At 56.6% G+C, this 15,322-nt stretch overlaps 1 protein-coding gene across 2 annotated transcripts in view; it reads left to right on the plus strand.

The window, feature by feature from the left end:
• Positions 1-15,322, plus strand: part of ABCC3 (ATP binding cassette subfamily C member 3) — a 44,929-nt gene that overhangs the window by 7,063 nt on the left and 22,544 nt on the right. Inside the window, exons 2-17 of one of the 2 annotated variants that reach the window (XM_006740708.3) lie at positions 2,506-2,682; positions 3,064-3,189; positions 3,387-3,524; positions 4,382-4,507; positions 4,715-4,776; positions 5,497-5,628; positions 6,856-7,047; positions 10,162-10,339; positions 10,440-10,601; positions 11,144-11,236; positions 12,907-13,110; positions 13,218-13,364; positions 13,749-13,836; positions 14,185-14,251; positions 14,495-14,621; positions 14,702-14,878. In XM_006740708.3, the coding sequence (XP_006740771.2) occupies positions 2,506-2,682; positions 3,064-3,189; positions 3,387-3,524; positions 4,382-4,507; positions 4,715-4,776; positions 5,497-5,628; positions 6,856-7,047; positions 10,162-10,339; positions 10,440-10,601; positions 11,144-11,236; positions 12,907-13,110; positions 13,218-13,364; positions 13,749-13,836; positions 14,185-14,251; positions 14,495-14,621; positions 14,702-14,878 (2,196 nt within the window). The remainder of the gene's footprint in view (positions 1-2,505; positions 2,683-3,063; positions 3,190-3,386; positions 3,525-4,381; positions 4,508-4,714; positions 4,777-5,496; positions 5,629-6,855; positions 7,048-10,161; positions 10,340-10,439; positions 10,602-11,143; positions 11,237-12,906; positions 13,111-13,217; positions 13,365-13,748; positions 13,837-14,184; positions 14,252-14,494; positions 14,622-14,701; positions 14,879-15,322) is intronic. The other variant, XM_031036007.2, reaches the window with a different exon arrangement.

A 15,322-nucleotide genomic window follows, 5' to 3' on the forward strand; every position in this document is an offset into this window, starting at 1 on the left:
CTCTCTCTCTCTCTCTCTCAAATAAATGAATAAAATCTTTAAAAAAAAAAAAAGTAGAAGGGGAGCTGAGGTAGGGGAGGCAGGGAGTACAGACCGCTCCGTGAATATTTTCTGAAGGTGGGAGAACTGAAGCACCTAGATAGTTCAGTAGTTCACATGGACAGATGATTCAAGGCCAGCTGGGGGCAGTTTATTGTACCTAAATTACACGTGGTTGGACTTTGTCTTCTAGGCTTTAGGGCACCACTGAAGGTTTAAGGGGAAGATACAAGATCATCCTTTTGTTCATTCATTTATTCAACAAATACTTCATTTAATCTATTTAACCACGTTCTGTTCTGAGCACCTGCAATGTGCTTGGCATTGTTCTAAGTACTTAGGACACATCAATAAATGAAGCAAAGATTACATGTCAGCAGGAAGAGATGAGAGAAAACATCATAGGCCAGTAACTCATATCACATGTTAGAGGTGACAGGTGCTATCGAGAAAACAAAGAGCAGAGAAGATAAGGAGAGTCACTGACGTGTAGAAGGGACTGGATGGGTGGCTGGGGCGGGGAGGCAGAGGAGGGGGGTGGCAGGGGGTAGTGCAGGTGCAGAAGAGAGAGGAACAGCCCTGGGGTACTCCCATGCCAAGAGGGGGAATCAGCCAGGAGGAAGGGAAAGACTCCTTGTGTGGGCAGGGATCTGGGCTCCTAGGACGCAGAAGGGAAGGGACCAGGACCCCATGGAAATTGCTCAGGAAGAGGTGAGGGCCTGGGCTAGTATATGACAGTTGAGGGGCCAGGACGGGAGGGACTGGGGGGAGATGGTATCATCCCAACGTTGCCCTCAAAGAAACCAAGGCCCAGAGAGGCAAAGGTTAAGCATGTTGCCCAACGTCACACAAAACATGGACAGAGTCAAAAAAGTGTGAACTCTGAATATTTGTTTAACAAAAGCCTGTGGTGTTTCTACACTGGGAAGATGAAGACACTCAAATGGGAAGGAAAGGACAGGTGTGGCCTCATTATCAAACAATTAGTAAATCAAACAAAAATAGTAAGAACGAATTGCTTTAAACTTTGGAAACAGACGCCAGGACAAAGTTAACAAATGTGGACGTGTTTACCCTTGGAAATTGAACTTGGGGTGGGGAGTGATGAGGCAGGGTACTGTTTTCTTTTTTATGGTTTGACTTTTAAGTTATGAAGGTATAACGTGGACAAAAATAAAAAATGGCGATGATTTAAACGGGCAGTTAGGAAGTAGGGAGTTTTATACTCTCCTGAGTTAACCGTTGTCCCGTGTGGATGAGATTGTGGGTGGTTTTTTGTTGTTGTTGTTGTTACTTGCTTATATTTTCTGAGCTTTTTGGAAAGGACAGCTAATGCTTTGCGAGAGGGGAATAAAAGATCAGTTTGGGACGCCTGGGTGGCTCAGTCGTTAAGCGTCTGCCTTCGGCTCAGGTCATGGTCCCAGGGTCCTGGGATCGAGCCCCTCATCGGGCTCCCTGCTCCGCGGGAAGCCTGCTTCTCCCTCTCCCACCCCCCCGCTTGTGTTCCCTCTCTCGCTGTGTCCCTCTCTGTCAGATAAATAAATAAAAATCTTAAAAGAAAAAAAAAGATCAGTTCGTTTGTGGCCGTTGAAGACACAATCTCACTAAAACGCGTGTTTGAATGTATTCCCCCATCTCCTTCTGAAAGGCTTGGTAGGTGGAGTTATGTTCAAAGATGGGAGGGGGTCTTGTCCAGACTCAGTGGTTCCCCAGGACAGGAGATGACATTCAGTGCTCAAACCATGACAGTGCCAAACGGGGATGGTTGGTTGGTCACCTGAGGCTTTGTGATTTACAAAGCTCTCTCTTTATCCCTTTGTTCCTTTGAGCTCCTTTCGATCGGTGAGGTAGGTGGGGTGATAGACGGCCTTCCTGAATTTAAAGGAGAAGCAAAGAAAGCTCAGAGAGGCTCCCTATCCCTTCCCTGGGAGAGGCTTAGAGAAGTGGGCTCTCCAACCATATGCATCAGTTGATTATGTGGATAAAATAAAACACCGATTAAAACAAAAAAAGAGTGGAAATCTGGAATGACAGAAAGCGGAGCAGTGGTTGCCTGGGAGGGACGGGCTACAAAGGGGCACAGGGGAGCTGGTGGGATGGGGAAATATTCTGTATCTGTCCTGTGGCAGCGCCTACAAGCACCAAACCCCTCGGGTCGTGCACTTTACACGGGCGCAGTTTATTGTACCTAAATAACACGTCCATCAGAGAGGGAGGGAAATGTGGAAACAGGGACGACCGGGGCCCGTAGGCGAGTGCGCACTCCAGCAGCACCTGCTCGTTTGCTCGCTGACAGTGCGTCATCCTCACATGCCTTCTGACCGCCCCCCGCCCCCCACCCCCCACCCCCCACCCCCCGGGAGCTCGGGGAGCACCTCTCGGCCCCGCCACCTTCACCTTCCTCGAGGGAGGGGCTCCATTCTGCAGGCAACTGCCACAGCACTGACCTGTCCTCTCTGTCCCCAGGACTCCAATCTGTCTGTGCACACCGACAACCCGGACCTCACTCCCTGCTTCCAGAACTCCCTGCTGGCCTGGGCGCCTTGCATCTACCTGTGGGCCGCCCTGCCCTGCCACCTGCTCCGCCTTCAGCACCATGACCGAGGCTACATCGTCCTCTCCCAACTCTCCAGGCTCAAGACGGTCAGGGGCTCAGGGATCTCCTGCGGGCGGGACTGACCTGGAAGGTTCTCCTTTTCACGGCCCCCCTCACCCCCACCCCGCCACCAAAACCACCGTCAGTGGCCGGACAGGATTTCCTAGCTCACCTGCCCTGCAGCTCAGGGCCATGGCACCCTGCCAACTGGGTCTACAGTCAAATGAGACAGTCTCTGCTTGCGGAAGTTCAAGAAAGTTCTCCGGCAACATTCTCCCCACCCTTGGGAAGCTTCTGGCGGGTGCCCAGCCTAGCTTCCGGGGCCAGACCCAGGGCAGGCCTGGTGGTTTCAGAATAAAAGGCCCTTCTCCGGTGGGAACTGTCCCTACTTTTGGAGATGGAGTCTCCAATATGTGCCCTGTTTGTAGGCCTTGGGCGTCCTGCTGTGGTGCGTCTCCTGGGCTGACCTCTTCTACTCCTTCCATGGCCTGGTCCACGGCTGGGCCCCTGCCCCCATCTTCTTTGTCACCCCCTTGGTGGTGGGGATCACCATGGTCAGTGTGGCACCCAGGAAGCGGATGCGGGAGGGTGTCCAGTGGGCTGTGGGACTGTGATGGGGAGGGCTGGACACCGTAGCAGTGGGAAGAGGATGGGGCAACCGCAAAAACATCTGGCCATGAGGGGTGGGGAGGACAGAGGCAGGTCCAGATGTGGGTGCTCTGGCCCAGCCTTCCTTGCCTTCCCTACACAGCTGCTGGCCACCCTGCTAATCCAGTATGACCGGCTACGGGGGGTACAGTCCTCGGGGGTCCTCACCATCTTCTGGTTTCTGTGTGTGGTCTGTGCCATTGTCCCCTTCCGCTCCAAGATCCTTTCGGCCATGGCAAAGGTAAGGGGAGGGAGGGGAACCTGCCGGGGGCAACCCTGTCTGGAGGACGGCCTCTGGGCTCAAGGTCACTGCTGGGTCCCGGGCTGCCCCTCCCCTGCTCCCAGGACCTCCCCTTCTGTTTGGTCCTTTCTGTGTTGTCCCCTACTTGCTGCATCTCTTCTGGGAAACAGGCTGGGAACCTGGCAGTGAGGGCCTGTGTAATAGGGGGGATGGGGCCAGACACAGCCCTTGTGGGATGTTCACGGGCATGCAAGGGGCCATTCTCAGCCCCGACTGCCACCACCAAGTGCGGTGTCTGACGGGGTGTCCGCCAGCATCTGGGTAAGGAACTCATGGGTGCAGACACACATGAATAGTTGCGTCCTACCTGAAAGTCCCATTATCCTGCTCTCCCCTTTCTTCCCTTCCCCCTCAATTGTCTGGGCTTCGTCTTGACCTTCGCTGCGGTGATGGGGTGGGGTGGGGTATTTCTCCATGTCAAGGGGAGGCAGTCAAATGTGAAAGTCAAAAGGGCAGGCTCAGGACGCTCCGCATACTGTCTGTGTGATCCTGGGCAAGGTGCTTAGCCTTTAGGAGGCTCATTTCCTCTCTTGTAAACGGGGTATCCTAAGATTTCCTACCTCATAGGGAGGGTTGGACCAGGTGGTGGAGGTGGGGTGCTTAGCAAGTCCTCACTGAACAGTGGCCCCCTTGTGACCTTTCCCCATCTCTCAGAACCCTCTGGGTGGGAGACCCAGCGGCCGCCTGGGTTTCGCCCCCTACCCCAGAGACTCCGATGCCCCAGAGGACCCCTCGGGGCAGAACTGCAGGCCCAGAGCTCCCCACGCCTCTGATGTCCCTCCTCACTCTCCCCCCAGGGCAAGATCTCAGACCCCTTCCGCTTCACCACCTTCTACATCTACTTCGCCCTGGTGCTCTTTGCTCTCATCCTGTCCTGCTTCAGGGAGAAGCCACCATTTTTCTCCCCAAAGAATGTCAACCCTGTGAGTTTTCCATGGAGGCTGGGTGGTAGTGGGGTTCCACAGCCCATGCTTCAGCCCAGCCCTTACCAGCAGCCCCCATCCCTTCTAGTTCCTTCCACCCCCATGTCATCTGCACAGCTGGGGCTTGGGGCAGGAGGGAACGAGGGTTCCTCTTCCCTCTGCTCTGCTTGGAGAGGATTTTTTCTGTCCTACCCTCTCATCATCTAGAATCCCTGTCCAGAACTCAGTGCTGGCTTCCTCTCCCGCCTGTCTTTCTGGTGGTTCACAAAGTGAGTTGGCTCTTCCTCCAGCCTGGGCCTGAGGGAGGAGGACATGGGAGGTAGGGAGGAAGGGGAGCAGGGCAGAAGTTGAGCCTGGCTTTTTCCCCTCCCCCAAACCCTGACCCCAGAGGGCCCTGCAGGCAAGCGAGGATGGGCACACCTGTCTGTTTGGGCTGGGGGCTGAGTGCAGAGGCCGGGCTGGCCCAGCTCCCATCCCAGGCTGTAGGCCAGCCCTGCATCTGTCACATCACAGGAACAGGTCCAGGGGGCTAGAGGGGAGCTGGAATTAGTACCCAACTCTTTGGTCTGGGATGAGCTAGCAGCTTGTCATTTCCTTGGCCGCCCCTCTGAGTGGCTTGAGCAGGATAATTGTGTCTGTGACGTGGGTGACAGCTCATTAGCCACACCGCACTGAGGAGGCACCTGGGTCTGGGACTCCATCCACCCGGTCTTGTCCTCTCCTGGGGCCCCAATCAGTGTGAATTTCATCACCAGGCCCCGAGGGTCAACGGGCTATCTGGGGAGGAGGGGGAGGAGGGGCCTAGGTAAGAACTTGACATGGGAGGCAGTGACCTCCCGCCTATTCCGTGGGGGAATAAAGGACACACAGCCCTTGGCCAGAGCACCTTAGGGAGACCCTCCTCTGGAGCCCTTGGGGCTCTGGAGACCCTGGTCCCCAGCTCGAGGCTGCTAAGCTCTGCTCCTGTGTGGGGCTGCTGCCCGCCCCAGGATGGCCATCCTTGGCTACAGGAGCCCCCTGGAGGAGCAGGACCTCTGGTCCCTGAAGGAGGAGGACTGTTCGCAGAAGGTGGTGCACAGGCTGCTGGAGGCCTGGAAGAAGCTTCAGAAGCAGGACGTGGGGTGAGGTCCTCCCAGGGGTCCCCACATCCCCTCCCCACCCCACTACGCACACCCCAAGTCTCCTGCAGGGGAGGCTGCTAGCCCTGAGGTGATCACAGGGGTGGGGGTGGGGAGAAGAGCAGGTGCAGGAGGTCCCGAGGTGGGACACTCAGGCCGGAATGGGGCCAGGTCCCCCAGCTCTACTGACTCCAGAGAGCGGCTGACACTTTTATGGCCCTTAGTCTGTCCCAGGCATGGCCCTAAATGTGTAGATGAACTCAATCTCTAACAGCCCTGCAGGGAGGCTCAGTTGTCTCCAGGTTACAGATGGGGACACGGAGGAATGAAGGTTGGACAATGCACCCAACGTCCCCTAGTGGCTGGTGGCAGAGCTGCTGTCACACCCAGGTATCTGGGCCCACGGCTCGGACCGCTGCACTACCCTGCCCAGCCTGAAAGGTGGCTTCCAGAGACTTCCCTCGGAAGGGGAAGGGGCCAGGGGAAGAAGGTTGAGGCCCGTGTCTCCTCTCAATCCTGCCTCCTCCTGTTTGGAGCAGGGGCTGAAGGAGATGACCCTCTGGCTGAAGGGTCACCCCCCTGGCAGCTTTGCACTGAGGACAAGGAACCTGTCTGGCCAACTGCCCAACCCGAGAGCTGGAGCTCAGGGTCCTCCTTCCCTCCCCATTTCTGACCCCAGGACAGAACCCCCTCCCCTCCTACCCATAACCGGGGGGGCCCAGGACTTCAGTGCTTGCTCAGCCCAGAGCCCCTAGTTGGCGCCTGGCTGGTGGAGGAGCCGGGGTCTTGGGCTCGGTCCTCAGTGTCTCGGCTTCCCTAGCTTGGAGCCTCGGAGAAGACATACAGACCCCCAGTCTGTAGGCTGCACCCCTTCGCTTCCTCTCCACACCATGTTTCCCCCCTCCCTGCTCGGCTCCCCAGTGACTAGGTCACTTTCCATCCCCGCCCCGTCTCCCTTCCCTGTCAGCGTCCCTGGAGCCACCCTGCGGCAGTAGGGAGAGGGCTGGGAATTGCGGGAGTTAGAGCCCTTGGGCCAGCTGTTAGGGCAGCCCGGGACAGGTCCTCAAGCACCTGAAGATAGAGTCTCTCGGGGGATTCATCTCTCTCCCAGTCCTGAGAGCCCAGAAAGCCGGCCCCCCCTCCCCCTGCTCCTCGCCAGCCCCAGCTGGGGCTCGGCTCCTGGGGCATATGTGCCCGTTTCTACCCACGGCTCCTTCCTCCCTGAACCAGACGCAAGGCTGCAGCGGCATCTGGGAAGAGAGTGTCCGGTGAGGATGAGGTGCTGCTGGGGGGCCAGCCCAGGCCCCAGCAGCCGTCCTTCCTGTGGGCCCTGCTGTCCACCTTCTATTCCAGCATCCTCATCAGCATATGCCTCAAGGTGATCCAGGATCTGCTCTCCTTCGTCAATCCACAGCTGCTCAGGTCTGACCACATGTGCTCTGGCTGCCACGCTCCCCTGGGTAGTGGGGGGGGGGTGGCTGGATGTCCCTGAGGACTGAGCCCAGAGGGACAACACGCAGTGAAATCAATCCTAGACCAGGACCGAAGGGCCTGTCCCCACTCGCCGTGTGACCTTTGGCAAGTGACAATGTCCCTGCACCTCAGTTTCCCAATTCACATTAAAAAAAAAAACTGTCTTTAAATGCCCCCAACGATCCTACGGAGAGGTGACCCTCTTCCCATTTTACAAGAGAGGAAGCAGGAAGCAGGAAGACTCAAAGCAAAACAAACACACGAGGAAGCAGAAACTCAGAGAGGCGAGCTGGCCCCAAGGCACGCAGCTGGTCAGGATGGATTGGAGTCCAGGGCTCTGAACTCCAGCTGCGGTGCTCTTTCCCGTTGATAGGCTCTGTCATCTGTCGTGTGGGTGGCTTGGACTGGGAGGAGCTCTCAAGTGAGGGGGTAAGAAGGAGAGCTGCCTGGCAGCTGAGCCCCCCAACGCCTTGTCCCTCCATTCATGCATGTCTGCATTCTCATTCAAAAAACACTTACTGAGCCCCCAGTGAACCGAAACAGAGCCAGACACGAGGGATACGGAGATAAATAAGACAGGGTCTTACGGTCTTGCAGGAGAAACAGACGTGTAAATGCATTAGAGTGGAGTGCAGGCAGAGGAGTAGTCAGGTGTCTGGCAATCCCCAGGAGGGACAGGGAAGCCAGCCTGGGAAGGAGCAGGAGCAGGGTCGTCCCTGCTAGCCGGCGAGGTCGTCAAGTTTGGAAGGACAGGTAGGTGTTAGTTGACTAGGTGAGGAAGGAGGGGAGAGTTCAGCCCATGCAAAATCACCAAGGCTTCAACCGGCATGACTCAAGAACTCCAGGTATTTCTGAATTCTGGAGCAAAGGGTGACCAGAGGGAGGGGGAGAGAGGGAGAGCTAAGGAAATCCTTGAATGATTTGAAGCCAGGCAGGGGCATCTGGTTTGAATTTCAGAAGCATCTCCCTGCCAGTCCTGCAGGGGTTGTGGGGGGGCGTTAATGGTTGGAAGGGGGCTGATCAGGTCAGAGGAGAGTTCAGGCCAGGAATGAGATAGGACTCAGGCGCTGCTGGGGAATCGGTGTGTGCCAGGGTGAGGGAGGGGTCAGGCGCCACCTGGGTTCTGACCTGGATAACTGGAGGGTGACGGATCTCTTTCACTGAGATGATGAATGCAGTGGAAGGAAGGGGCTGGGCACCGGGCAAGGTGGTGAGTTGAGACTTGGCTACTGTTGGGGCCGAGGTGCCGGAGGCCCCCAAGGGGACATTTCCAGCTAGCTGGAGACCGCGTTTTCAGAGCCATCAGGTAGAAGCCCAGGGTCCCGTATCTGTGGCTGGGCTCTCCCAGAGGGCTCATGTAGGGGCCCCAGCCAGAGCCCTAGGGAATTGTGATAGGCAAGGGGTGAGCAGAAGGCTGGCTTGGAAGGGCCAGAGCTAGGGAAAGAATGGATCGTGGAGCAAGCACAGAGAATTCTTCTGGAATGAGGCAGTTCTCCAGTACAGCAAGCTGACCGGTAAAACAGAGCCCGAGGAAGGCAACATGGAGTTTGTTAGTGAGCGCCAAGACTGGAGGCTGAGACAGAGGGGAAGGGCCTAGAGCAGGGGGTCTGCCTTGGAGAGCAGGGGCCATGGAGATCTAGAAACTTCCTGTAAAGAAAATGTATTCATTTTCTGTGGCTGCCGTAACAAATCACCACAAACTGGGGGGCTTAAAACCACAGAAATTTATTCTCTCATAGTTCTGGAGGCAGGAAGCCTGAAATCAAGTTGTTGGCGGGTTGGCTCCTTCTAGAGGTTCTGAATGAGAGTCTATACCAGGCCTCCTAGTTCCTGGTGGTTGCTGACAATCCTTGGCATTCCTAGGCTTGTAGACGCATCGCTCCAATCTCTGCCTCCAGCATTCTCCCCGGCGTGTGTGTGTGTGTGTGTGTGCGCATGTGCACACTTACATCTGTGTCTCTGTGTGCAAATCCCTTTCTTCTCTCATAAAGACACCAGTCACTGGATTAGAGCTCACCCTATTCCAGTATGACCTCATTTTAACTTGATTACATCTGCAAAGACCCTGTCTTCGAGTAAGGTCACATTCACACGTGCCGAAGGTTAGCACTTAGCACTTGAACATTTTGGGGGGAGACGCAGTCAACACACAGCAGGAGGAGAGGCCTGGCTGCAACTGTGGGGGTAGCTCCATGGGGTCGAGGGGAGGTTTGTCCCAGCACGGAAGAGACTTGGTCATGCCAACAGGTGAAGGTAGAGAGCCGCCAGCAGAGATGGCTAGATCAATGATCAGAAGAAAGGGGAGCAATGATGGCGCGTGTTCCTGAGCAGGTGGATGGGGGTCAAGGCCCAGCAGGACAGGACCGGGCTTGGAAAGCCAGAGGGACACCTGTTCTCCTGAGGCAGAGGAGAAAGAGAGCAAGGGCTTGGAGGGAAGGCTGTGGTTGGCAGGGAGTTCTCATTGGGTGGCTCAGTGGCAAGACGTAAGTGGGCAGCTACCGAGCAGGGTGGGGAGTGGGGGCAATGGGAAGGTAAGAGAACAGAGGTGAAGGGAGCTGGGGGACAAGAGGTGGGTTAGGACCCTGGGGAAGGTCACCGGGCGGCCCTGGGGGCCACTGATGTTGGACAGGGTGGATTTTGGATTTGAGGCGGGGAGAGTCTGTGGGGTCATGTGGTAGGCTCTAGGGCCCTCAGTGGCCAAGGAGAAGATGCAGGAAAGTCTAATCTGTGGACATGCGGCATTTCTTCCCACCGTGTGGTCCAAGAGGCAAGAAAGGCAGGCAGGTAGGCTGGCAGTGAGAGCGATGGAGGGGCGGGCAGTGGGGCCATGGCGGGTAGGGAGAGAGGGCAGGACAGAGGGAGGAAAGTTGGAGGGTCATGGTCTTGAGGCAGCACTGGGCTGAGTCTGGCTGTGGGGGGTGGGGTCTGGGTGGGGGTGTGGGGGGCCAGCAGCCCCCGCCTGGGAGGTTTCGGAGGCAGCCCAGAGTGGAGGCTGAGGGAGGTCGTAGAGGGAGCAGCCTGGGGGAGCCTCCCCACCCTCATACCTCTCTCCCTTCCTTGCAGCATCCTGATCAGGTTTATCTCCAACCCCACGGCCCCCACCTGGTGGGGCTTCCTGGTGGCCGGGCTGATATTTGTGTGCTCCATGATGCAGACTGTGATCTTACAGCAGTATTTCCACCTCATCTTTGTGATGGCGGTGAAACTTCGGATGGCGATCATAGGTGTCATCTATAGGAAGGTCAGCTGGAACAGGGCAGCGGGGGGCTCTAGAGGCCAGCTCGGGGGGAGCGTTGGAGAGGCTCGCGGGTCCAGTGCATCACCCTGCTGTCCACCTGCAGGCTCTGGTTATCACCAATTCAGCCAAGCGGGAGTCGTCTGTGGGAGAAATTGTCAACCTCATGTCTGTGGACGCCCAGCGCTTCATGGACCTTGCTCCCTTCCTCCACCTGCTGTGGTCCGCACCCCTGCAGATCATCCTGGCCATCTACTTCCTCTGGCAGGTGACTCTAGAGCTCTGGCCTCTGCCCCCTTCCTCTGACTTTGACCCTGCTGAGAAAGGACAAGAGAGGGCAAATCTGGGGTCAACCGAGGGCTGCGTAATGGACACAAGAGCTTCCCTAGATATTTGGGTCAGGGACAGGACTGCGAGGATGCCAGCGTCTGCAATGGAGTCTTTCCAGCCTCTGTGGTTAGCCTTCTCGGATGCCAGGGGAGGAAAGAGGGACTTGGAGGCAGGGTGGGTGCGAGTCTGGCCGTCATTGTCGGTAGGTCTGTATTGGCCTTCCTGTGTGTCTGGACACCCTTCTATGTTTGCCCGTTTGTCCCTGTCTGTTGTCATTATCTGATGGCTGGCAGCTTCTGCCCGTGTTCTCAGCATTTGGGCTTTCTCTGTACGCCTGCTTTTCGCTATCCGTTTGGCTGACTACCATCTTTTGCTTCCTTCCCAACTCCGTGTTTCTGATCAATAGGCTTCTGTCTGTCTGTGGGATTCTGTGCACATACTTTAGCTACCTGTCTTATCAACCCACCCATGCCTCCTCAGAACCTGGGTCCCGCCATCTTGGCTGGGGTGGCTCTCATGGTCTTGCTGATCCCACTCAACGGAGCTGTGGCCATGAAGATGCGTGCTTTCCAGGTAAGGGCTCTCATGGGTTTGCTGATCCTGCCTGGAGCACCTGGTCGCCTGCCTTGGGGGGGTGGGGGGTGGGAGGCCGTTCACTAACCTCGGGCCCCTCAGTTGCCTTGCTTACTGAGTAAGGATGGCTGTAAGCTGTTTCCACAAGCCTTAGCTCACTCTATCCTCACAACACCCCTGAGAGGGTTTTAGCAACATTCTCACTTTGCAGCTGAGCCAACCAAAGCCCAAAGAGATGAGGACAGTCCAGAGTCAGGCCCAGTGGGGACTCAAACCTGGGGCTTCTGGTCTAATGAGAGCCTCCTCCCACCACACTGTGCCCCATGTGAAGAGCCAGTCATCCAGTCCTTTATTTGCAAATATTTATCGGAGTCTTCAGTAGCTTCCCACTGTGTGTAGAATAAACGACAAACTCCCTGTGATCATCCACCAGGCCCCTGCTCTCCCGCCAGCCCTCACCCCCTGGAGTATGGCCAAGTGGCAGCCACTCTGGCTTTCTTTCTTTTCTCCAAAGCACCAAGCTATGTGTATCTCTGGGCCACCCCACACACTGTTCCCTGGAACGCACCTCATCCCTTCCTTGCTTGCTCACTCCTCCCCTTCCTTCCCCAGCATAATCTCTGATTTCCCAGTCCCCACCCCATTACTCTCTCACAGAATCCTGTTGTTCCCCTTCAGAATATGCATGGCTCACTTGGTTAAGCATCTGACTCTTGATTTCAGCTCAGGTCATGGTCTCAGGGTCGTGGGATGGAGCCCTGCATCATTGGGCTCCTTGCTCACTCAGCAGGGAGTCTGTTAAAGATTCTCTCTCTCCCTCTTCCTCTGTCCTTCCCCACCCCCCCCCCAGCGCTCTCTCTCTCTCTCTCAAATAAATAAATCTTAAAAAAAAAAAAAGAGGGGCGCCTGGGTGGCTCAGTTGGTTAAGCGACTGCCTTCGGCTCAGGTCATGATCCTGGAGTCCCGGGATCGAGTCCTGCATCGGGTTCCCTGCTCGGCAGGGAGTCTGCTTCTCCCTCTGACCCTCCCTCCTCTCATGCTCTCTATCTCATTCTCCCTCAAATAAATAAATAAAATTAAAAAAAAAAAAAAAAAGACTACACACATGGATTTATTAAGCATTTATTCAGATAGCTGCTTCCTATCTGCCTCCCTGCTCAGACTGTCAGCTTCATGATGGCTGGGGCCTCGCTTGAGTTCTTCATCATTATGTGCTGCCTGTCTAATAGTGGCCGGGCACATAGTAGGCATTCACTAAATCGGGTTGAATGAATCATCAGTTTGGTGTGCTGTGCCCTGGGCGAGGGTCTGGGGAAAGAGAGACAAATAAGGGATTTGCACCCTCAGCAGGCTCCCGGTCTCATGGTGGAGTCAGGCATGCACAGGAATCTCCACGGAAACAATAGGAAAGAACAACATGGCTTAAGTTGCAGAGGATGCAACCTGGGAGGGTCGGGGATGGAGGCACGGAGGTTGGAGCTGGCCTCCGTGCGCAGAGGAGAAGGGGCACCCGGGGCTGAGGGGCAGCATGGGCCCTGCAGGAAGAGGGAGGAGGCACGGGGAGCCTTCTGAATGGCTGCAGTGCATTGTGAGTGTATGGAAGCGGGGAGCCCCTGTGGGTAGAGGTCCGGGAAGGGGAGCAGGGCACCCCACTGCCACTCTTTCCACAGGTAGACCAAATGAAGTTCAAGGACTCGCGCATCAAGCTGATGAGCGAGATCCTGGCCGGCATCAAGGTGCTAAAGTTGTATGCCTGGGAGCCCAGTTTCTCGGAGAAGGTGGAGGGCATCCGGGAGGATGAGCTCCAGCTGCTGCGCAAGTCTGCCTACCTCCAAGCCATCTCCACCTTCACCTGGGTCTGCACCCCCTTCCTGGTGAGGCTCTCCACCTTGGGGCTGGTCTTTGGCCTCCCACCTGGCCAGCCCAGCCCTCTGGGCCCAACAGACTCCATTCTGACACCCACTCTCCACCCCCTTCCCAGGTGACCCTGACCACCCTTGGGGTGTATGTGTCTGTGGACCAAAACAACGTGCTAGATGCTGAGAAGGCCTTTGTGTCCATGTCCCTGTTCAATATTTTAAAGATTCCCCTCAACATGCTGCCCCAGTTAATCAGCAACCTGATCCAGGTAAGCTGGGTAGGGCTGGGCATTCTGCTGGAGTTCTGGCAGGTCGTTGGGGGTCAGGGGATAATCAAGGAGAGTTCCCGGAATTGAGGGGGTAGGTATTTGGCATGAGGCCATTAGAATCAGAGGTCATTTGGAGTCAGAGGGGGACAGGTGAGGTCTCCAGAAACCTGAGCTCTGAAGACAACCTCCTCTTACCAACCTAGACCCTAACTTTGGCAGTGGGAACCAGAGAAGACTCAGTCATGGGAGGGGCCCCAGCACCCCCTCTGGGCCCTTAGGATGCCCTGCCTCTCCCAGGAAGTCAGGGAGGGTTGGGGGAGGCTGTAGGAAGTGGGGAGAGGCGGGGAGGAGCACAGCTTCCAGGGCTGACTCACTCTTCTGCAGACTAGTGTGTCTCTGAAACGGATCCAGCATTTCCTGAGCCAAGATGAACTTGACCCCCAGTGTGTGGAAAGAAAGACCATCACACCAGGTCCACATACCCTCTACCTGGGCTGCCCTTGCCCCGGCCCCTGCTCTAGAAAATCTTCTGTTCTAAGCTTCTGACTTGTCTCTTGTGACTGCCTTTTCTTCTTCCTCTTTTCCCACCAGCGCCACCTTCTCCCTCTTCCGGGCTCTTCCTGCAGTCCACTTCCTCCCTCCCCCAGGCCTCCCCCGCTTTTCTTCCTTTCCTAGGGCTCCCTGCCTCTGCCCCAGGGCTTCCCGCCCCTCCTCCACCCCAAGCTTCCCTGCCTTCTCCCTTGGGCCCCTCCCCCCAGGGCCCCTCCCCACCTTGCCCTGCACCCCCTGACCCTGACCCTGTACACCTTGATCCTCCCAGGCCATGCTGTCACCATACACAATGGCACCTTCACCTGGGCCCAGGACCTGCCCCCGACCCTGCACAGGTACCAGCTCCTCCTGTCCCTTCTCAGCTGCCTGAAGTGGGCCGAAGTTCAGATCAGTAGCAGAACCAGTTCCCCCCACACACACACCCGAAGCCCCCATCTTTGGCCTGGAAAGCAGGGAGAGCCTCCGCTTGTCAGGGTAGTGTCTGAAAGGGAGGAGGGCTTGGCTCTCTAGGTGGAAGGTCGGGGGACCAAAATCCCGATCCCTACCTCTGACTGGGCTCCTGGCCTCCTTGCCCTCAGCCTAGACATCCAGGTGCCAAAAGGGTCACTGGTGGCCGTGGTGGGGCCCGTGGGCTGTGGGAAGTCCTCCCTGATGTCTGCCCTGCTGGGAGAGATGGAGAAACTGGAAGGCACGGTGTGTGTAAAGGTGAGAGAGGGCAGAACTCCAGGGAAGGGCTGCTCGGCCAGACCCTGGGTGGACCCGGAGGTAACTTCTCCTCTGGCCAGGGCTCCGTGGCCTACGTGCCCCAGCAGGCATGGATCCAGAACTGCACACTTCAGGAAAACGTACTGTTCGGCCGAGCCCTGGACCCCAGGCAGTACCAACGGGCTCTGGAAGCCTGTGCCTTGCTAGCCGACCTGGAGATGCTCCCTGGCGGGGACCAGACAGAGATTGGAGAGAAGGTACAGGGTCCCCTCCCATCCTCTAGGGGGTCAGCACATGCAGCTGGCCACCTTGGCCCAGCTCAGGTCTATAGATGCGCCCCTTCCTTCCTTCCTTCCTTCCTTCCTTCCTTCCTTCCTTCCTCCCTCCCTCCCTCCCTCCCTTCCCACATTCATGTGAATCACTCAGCTCTGCGCTCAGCACTGGGCAAATGGATCTATGACTGGGGGAGGCCGACTTATGAACAGGTAGGGGGTGTAGAATGCCCTGGGGGCCAGCTGGAAGCCTGTGCAAGGGGACAAGGAGGGCGATGAAGGCGGAGCTGCATAAGGAAAGGCATCACTTTTCAGCTGAATCTCAACCGCTGAGGAAGAAGAGCTCATCATTCATTCATTATCAGATTTTATTACATGCCTACTATATGCCAGACAATCTTATAAACAGCAGCGAATACACCAGACTAA

This window comes from Leptonychotes weddellii, chromosome 15 (assembly GCF_054177405.1).
Source record: "Leptonychotes weddellii isolate Sample4059 chromosome 15, ASM5417740v2, whole genome shotgun sequence".
Taxonomy (NCBI): domain Eukaryota; kingdom Metazoa; phylum Chordata; class Mammalia; order Carnivora; family Phocidae; genus Leptonychotes; species Leptonychotes weddellii.